General features: G+C 39.5%; 1 protein-coding gene across 4 annotated transcripts in view; it reads left to right on the top strand.

Annotated features, from left to right (window-relative positions):
* The window catches only part of LOC124381150 (equilibrative nucleoside transporter 2), an 11,292-nt gene that overhangs the window by 353 nt on the left and 3,439 nt on the right, over positions 1–7,500 (top strand). Inside the window, exons 1-9 of one of the 4 annotated variants that reach the window (XM_046842561.1) lie at positions 18–141; positions 2,928–2,980; positions 3,066–3,147; positions 4,316–4,461; positions 4,738–4,877; positions 5,061–5,195; positions 5,322–5,419; positions 5,868–5,946; positions 7,398–7,500. The exon at positions 7,398–7,500 is cut by the window's right edge and continues 76 nt beyond it. In XM_046842561.1, coding sequence (XP_046698517.1) covers positions 2,949–2,980; positions 3,066–3,147; positions 4,316–4,461; positions 4,738–4,877; positions 5,061–5,195; positions 5,322–5,419; positions 5,868–5,946; positions 7,398–7,500 — 815 coding nt within the window. In that variant the 5' untranslated portion in view covers positions 18–141; positions 2,928–2,948. Of the gene's footprint in view, positions 1–17; positions 142–2,870; positions 2,981–3,065; positions 3,148–4,315; positions 4,462–4,737; positions 4,878–5,060; positions 5,196–5,321; positions 5,420–5,867; positions 5,947–7,397 lie in introns of those variants that run through there. The other 3 variants (XM_046842560.1, XM_046842563.1, XM_046842562.1) reach the window with 3 other exon arrangements.

Below are 7,500 nucleotides of genomic sequence, written 5' to 3'. Positions count from 1 at the left end.
ACCTTAAGATGAAAGGCATTGGGGCGCGCAGGAAAATGACGTCACCAACACCTGGCACGTGGTTGTGGAATACACATGGCTGTGCTGTATGAGTTATTCGAATGCGTGTTTTGAATAAAAGGAAGGAATGAACGCGTGAAGGTGAAGAACTAGCACGTTTGCACATTTTTATTGATGATTTAAATAAATAAATAACGATGAACGGGCGTTTACCATTGAAGATGTGGCGCCCCAGGTGGAAATCCTTAAGTCACGTGATTTGCGTTTGGGGAAAACAATGCATCTGAGCTGATGTGACTAGAAGCAGTTTCTATTTCTACTAATGGGGCTGCTTGTTCTAAGTTCTTTGACCTTTGCAATCTTTCCCACGACTCTTATTTGCTCTCATGGCTCTCATTTGCATTTTATGGGAACCACATTGCAGTTTCCAGCAAATGTTTGTCTCTGTCTATATGCCTATAAAATGTCTACCACCAGTAAATCTGGACTATGCAAAATGGACCATCTTGGCAATGCTCCTAGACAGTTATTTATAGTCCCAGAAGAGCAGGCATCAATCTACTTGAAAAAGCAGGGATGAGAAATGCATTGACAAGACCACCATTCAGCAGACTGATTTCCAAAGCCTGTAAAAAATTACGTGTATCATGGGTTGCTCACAATACACGTGAACGTACACGGTTTCCCATACTTAACATGTTTCCATGCACATCCATCAGTGTTCGAAATCTCGCATGAGTTCTGTCATCTATGCCTTATCACCCAGGCGATTGGTTCGTTGTATCGGCATGGTGGGACTTCGGAAGTAAATCGACCAGTTTACAGTTTTACGGTCTTTCAAGAATGTTGTGATTGGTTAAAGTGGTTTCCTCTTCCAGAACCTGTGCTACTAAAATAAACCAAATGTAAATTCCTATATCTATATTAGATTTTTAGGTGTGCCAGGGTTCTAGTTATATACAGTACCTCACAAAAGAGAGTGCACCCCTCACATTTCAGCAATTAATTTTTCCTTCTTAAGGGAAAATACTATATTCATACTATAGAAATTAAACTTGGATATATTTTAGTCAACGTGCAGCTTGTACAGCAGTATATATTTGCTGTCCTCTAAAATTACCTCAACATACAGCCATTAATGTCTAAATATCTGCCAACAAAAGTGAGTACACCCTCAGTGATCACAGCTGTACGGCGCGTAATCGTGCAAAGCCACACGTCCTATTATTCGCCATGTTTTAATCTGCTTGACAGGACCATACAAATTTGTGTATTTTGTATTAGAGCAGTGTGGTGCTTTGAGTACAATTCTCTCATACTGAACACTGGACGTTCAACATGGCATCTCATGATAAAGAACTTTCTGAGGATTTGAGAATTGGAATGATTACATAGGGACCTTCTTAAAAGGTTTCCTTCAAGGTTAATGGTTCTCACTTTTTAAATAAGGCCTGGAGCTATTGTTCTCCTCTGCCTAAGTGGAAGTACGGGCTGTTAAGTTGCTGGCACGCATGATTGATTTAAGTATACGGGGCAGGACAAATATTTTGACTTGATCAAATGAAAACCTTCATTGTGCACTGTTTGCATTTGCATAGTTAAGGAATCATGGCTTCCTAAAGCCCTAGAAGTTTAAGGTAGAGATTTAAAGTTGAATGAGGTAGTTTTTAAAAAATCTCAGCAGTAGTCGATGTGGGTTTAACTGGTTTGACTGAATTTGTGAGGGCAAATCTGTTGAAGGGCAATTAAAAAAAATGAGGTTTCTGCTGGGAAGTAGCAAGAAAAATCTCACGGATATGAGTTGGATATCCAGCACTAGTTCTGATTTCATTCGCTTTTTTAATGCTAATGTTAATAAAGAATTCACATTGGGATTGCTCATATGTGGCATAAATAGGTTATTAGCTGTTTTTTGTTGTTTTGTGCTGTTTGTAGTTACCAGCTGTGCTCCGATCAGTGTGAACCTTTTGTAGCATAAACTACACCCGAGAAACGCTAATTATAGTGTATTTTTAACCGTTATAAAGGAAGCGATGTACCAGTAGGCACTTAGGAGAAAATGTGGTTATTTCAGTAAGTTGTAATGCAGAACTTAGAAGTCAGTCAGCAGTTTTTTTTTTTAAATCAGCAATGAATTTTGAAGCATTTTCTGCTGATGGTGTATATAACGTGTGTGTGTGTATTAAATTAACTCTATAGGCCTAAACCATTTCCTCTTTTAATACATGATTTAATAATCTGCTTCTGAAATATTATTTGACCTTCTTGTCGCAGTTTTTTAAATTTATTTGTTTTATTTAATTACATTTTTTAACTCCTCTGTGACTGGGGGGTCTTATGAACTCTTCCCATGTTAACTCGAACTGAGAGTTGTATAAACGTTAGCTCAGTGATGCCAGTAGGAATTCTGAACACTCTTAGCATTAAACCCGCTACCCCCACTGTCCCCAAGCTTTTATTAATTAAAGAGCTTTTATGGTTTCCTTCTTTGGGGTTCAAACCAGTTGAACTTTATTTCCAGGGTTTATTTTCTAAATAAGGGGGAAAATATTGAAAGCATTTTAGCTAAAGGCTACAAGAGAACAAAATAGGGCCACCTGAATCCTTTCTGAAAGAAATCTGAAAGCTCTATATTTACAAAATTGACGTCATTTGAACAGCAGTGTGTTGCCCATGCTGATCCTCTTTATAGTACCACGTTTCACCACAAATCTGGACCAAAACAAGTCATATATACACCATATATACTGTTATATACAGTCAAAAGAGACTAGGACAAAGGTTCTGGTTTTGGGAGTCATGTGACTCCGCCTTTGTAGGTGGCACGTGAGATAAAAGCATGCGGTGGTGCATTCCTCATAACCACGTTGACTCGATGCTTCTTGCGAAGTCACTTGTTAACTGTAGCACTTTGTTTCTGTTCTCAGCTCCTAGGATAAAAATATACAATGCGGACTAAAGAAGATGCACCAGGTGACCGGTGAGTTTAACCACTTCCTGTTGGCACATGTGGAACTACAATGTCACACTTGTCACAACCTGTTTGCTTTCTTCTCTTCACACAGTTGGCATTTAGTAGGAGTCGTTTTCTTTATCCTCGGACTGGGAACACTGCTGCCGTGGAATTTTTTTATGACTGCCTCTATGGTAATGATTTATGTGCGTTTGACAAAGCGCATGTTGCACGTGTATGCACACTCGCATTCTACTGTTTTGCATGCTCCTTTATCTTAGCAGGAAGTGGCTTGCTTTCGATGGAACGCCTGCAGTGAAAAGCTCACGTCTTGGATAAGATTATTATTAGTATTATTATTATTTAATCTGGTACTTTGAGCTTTGTTTGTTTCCCAAATCTTAAGCATTTTAATGGAGGTTGAGGATTTGTCCTTAAAGAGAGAGAGAGAGAGAGAGAGCTTAATATGTACCAAGTCACAGGACTTCTAGTGCTTCAACTCTTTCAACAACAACAATCGTATGCTGCTGTAGCGATTTGGGTTGTCGCCGGTTTCCAGGGCTACGTAAACACTGTGTTTGCTGAGCTGCAATTTAAAACCAGTAGACCAGACTTAACTTTTTTTTTATCCAGCAATGAGTGTTTCCTTATAATACACAAAAACAGCATTGAGTAAAATCCGATTTTGTGACTTTCATAACCGCAAGTCAGACTAACATTAAAAGCACTTAGTCATTACAAGTGAAACAATTTGAAGACGATTTGAGCAGAATTAAGCAGAGAGTACAATAAATGCTGGTTGTGGATCGGTGGGGGATAAACTAGTTATCTTTTAGTAGGGCAAAGTGATCTCATCCATATGTCAATAATATTGACCTCATGGTTAATTACGTCACATATTGATCTATAGTCTGACTGGAAGCAGGCGATTTGATGCTGAAATATCCACGGTGGTGTTGCGGATGTTGTCTTTTTTTTTTCTTTTCTAAATTAGACCGTAAATGTGTTCATTAAAAGAAAAAGAAAAAAATACAAAAATATAATCATTTTAAATTCCCTGGAAATGGCAGTTATTTTTTCAAAGGGATTGCACTAAGATGAAAAGAAGTTTGAGCTTTGATCGTTGTACAATAGACCAGATATAAAAAAGAAAAATGCTTTCTTTTTCACTTGTTGAGGTGAACATATTGTTTTTTATTCATTTTTAATTCATCTATACCAAATTATAATTATTTTTTTACTCATGCATCTGATTCATCCCTATCCATACATTTCCCTTGTTTCTGTCCTGTGTAGCATGTCTGCTGTGTTGTAATCTAATGATTACTTTTTTTTCCTGTTGTTTTTTTTTTTTTTTTACAGTACTTCAATAACAGGCTGAACACGTCTGAATGGATCAATGGGACAGTAACGGCCACAAAAGAGTACTATTTTAACAACTGGATGACTTTGCTTTCCCAGCTGCCCCTTCTGCTCTTCACCCTCCTCAACTCCATCCTCTATCCACGGTGAGAGACTGCAGGATTTAGATGTTGTACAGAGAATGAAAGAAAGCTATTTAAATTTATTTATTTATTGACAATTTTGCCCGCCCCAAAAAAAAAAAAAAATACTAATCAAATGATTTCCTTTTCCACTTTCAGTTTGGTTTGTGGTGAGGTTAATGTTCGGTGATATTGGCCTCATTGACCTTTCCTGAAATGAACACATGAGCCGTGAAGGCTGCGGGAGTTAATTTTAACATCATATATCATTAACCCTGCTCAATAAACCTTTTCTGACAGGATCTCTGAGAAGGTGCGGATAGCGGGCAGCCTGGTCTTCATCCTCATCCTCTTCATCCTCACAGCCGCCCTGGTGAAGGTCCCAATGGGGCAGGACCGCTTCTTCTCCATCACCATGGCGACCATCTGGTTCATAAATTGTGAGTGCTGGTGTGTGTTTCGTTTTTGTTTTACCTCTTCATTAATTAATTTATTTTTACTTAAAGACATTGTTCTTTATAGTCTCATTTAGTGGAAAGTCAGCAGTTCTTGTCATCATGTTAATTGTGTGTGTGTGTGTGTGTGTGTGTGTGTGTGTGTGTGTGTGCTTGCATGCATTGTAGCATTCGGAGCAGTGCTGCAGGGGAGCCTGTTCGGTTTGGTAGGATTGCTGCCTCAGACATTCAGCGCAGTGTTCATGAGCGGACAAGGCCTGGCCGGGACATTTGCCGCTCTCGCCATGTTGTTCGCCATCGCAAGTGAGTCACGCAAACACGCTTCTACACCGACCCACACTGTGTCTCTCTGTGGTCAGTTGGCACTATGTAAATGCTTGATTAAATAAATGTGGTATATTGATCAATAGGGTCTGTGTTATGTCACAGGTGAGACAGGTGAAGAAACTGCAGCTCTTGGATATTTTATCACTCCATGTGTGGGGACTTTGTTAACTCTGATCAGCTACCTGATGCTGCCTAAACTGGTATGTACGGTTTTTCTTTTCTAATTGGGATGAATAAAGCATCCGTCCATCCACAAAATGTGGTAGTTTAGTTGTTAAGATGTTGGACTTCCGGTCAGAAAGCCACAAGTTCAGACCCAAACACCACCTCAGGGCCCTTAAACAAGACCCTTAACCCTCAGCTGCTCAGTCGAGATAAATAAATACTTGTCTGTATAAAGCTTTCCCAAAAAAACCCAAATATATTCCCATTTTTTACAGTTAGACTGAACAACAAATGGCTTTCTCACTACACTATAGCGCTTACTACATATATACACTATATGACCAAAAGTTTGTGGACATTCGACCATCATACTCTTGTTGTTTTTGGACACGTCTATCCAGATGTAGTCCCTCTTTTGCTGTTATAATACTTACCACCGTTCTGAACGGAAGCTGAAGACGTTTATATGCATGTGTTTTGCAGGAGTTTGCGAGTTTTTACTTCAACAAGAGTAAAGAGCAAATCTACGAGGTCAGTGCTTCCGGGGAGCTTTTACCTAAAGGTACAACCACAAACTGGGACACACACACACACACACACACACACACACACCACACTACACTGATCTGTGTGAACCAGCATGAAGTGGCATGTAATACGATACCGATAATGCAGTGATGATTCCCAAGCCGTATATAGACATATCACCAGACACAAGACATACATCACAATGGCCTCACAATCCGATCTAGCAAATGCTGCTAGATTGGATTAAACAAACAAACAAAGGGATTATAATAAATGCACATGGACTCTGCGCATCTACCCTGCATGCAGAACAAAGATCATGCTCATTAATATTATATGAACCGGAGATGCATTATGAATGAGCCTTTCATTAGTGGTAGTAGCCCAAACTAAACCCTGCCTTATGAGCTCCAGAATATATATATATAATGCTTTTCGGTGCATTAAAAATAATGCTTTCATTTGTAGAGCATATGCTCTGAATTGAGAAAATCTAGAAAATCATAGTCCGTGCAAAGGTTCAAAAATAGCATGTCCAGTGAACTTTCCTGAACAGTTATAACCCTACCAATTAGCTACAGTTATGACCGCACCATCCGAAGTCACGGTTGCAACCTGAACAGCCAATAAAAGACTAATGCCAACTCTTCTCTAATAGTTTGCTGTTTTTATGCAATTACAATGTCACATTCCCACAATGCAATAACGAGTCCTCTAACAAGGACATTATAATGATGTCTCAATTAAGACTTTGCAATCGCGCTACGTGACATCTTTCAGTCGCGATCATAGACACCGCAATAACGACCTTGTATTCCCTTGTAACAATTCTGATCGCAATCTTTTAGCACAGATATGACATGAAATTCCAGTGTCGCAAATGTCCAGATCGCAGAGTAATGACTCGTCAACCCAACATCACAATGTTCCTGATAGAATCTCAGGGCTGGTGGAGATCATGTTTTGACCTTCCCTTTCGGAGTGTTTCCAGAAGCCATGTTTATGTTTGTGCTGTCATTTGAAAATGATTAGATTTTTAATCCACAGGTCTTGTAGGGGCGAATAATAATTAACTGTCCCTTGTTGCTACGAGGTTTGCATGATGGCGGATGAGCCATTCTCGCTTTTTTATTAGGGTTTCCAGTCATCTTGCAATCAAAAACTGAAATTACTTGCTAGCAACCCTGAAGCGCTGGACCACGACGCAGTCATGTTTACGTTTCAAGATTGTTTACTTTTCATTCAGTCCTTATCTCAAATGCAGTCACTTGTCGTGCCATAGCAACCGTGAGGGCGGTAAAGGCAGTTTCCTCTACAGCTCTTTTATACAACCATGTATATACTTCAACCTTAACTGTTTTCACACCACCTTCTGAATTCGAACACTTAAATCCTCATTTTGGGAGCTTATCTTCTCTTCACAAATTTAGATGGTTCTAACAGGTTTCACAAGCATGTCTGTCATGTTTTTTCACTCTTTCTCAGGTGTTCGGGAGAATGAGGACATCCAGGAGAATGGGGAGATGATCAGTGAGCTCACTGATTCGGTGCCAAATGGATCTCCCAGCAGTCCAGAGAGCGACGGTTG

Source organism: Silurus meridionalis, chromosome 28 (assembly GCF_014805685.1).
Source record: "Silurus meridionalis isolate SWU-2019-XX chromosome 28, ASM1480568v1, whole genome shotgun sequence".
NCBI classification, from domain to species: domain Eukaryota; kingdom Metazoa; phylum Chordata; class Actinopteri; order Siluriformes; family Siluridae; genus Silurus; species Silurus meridionalis.
Note: the sequence above shows the minus strand (reverse complement) of the source record. Positions and strands in the feature narration are given on the sequence as shown.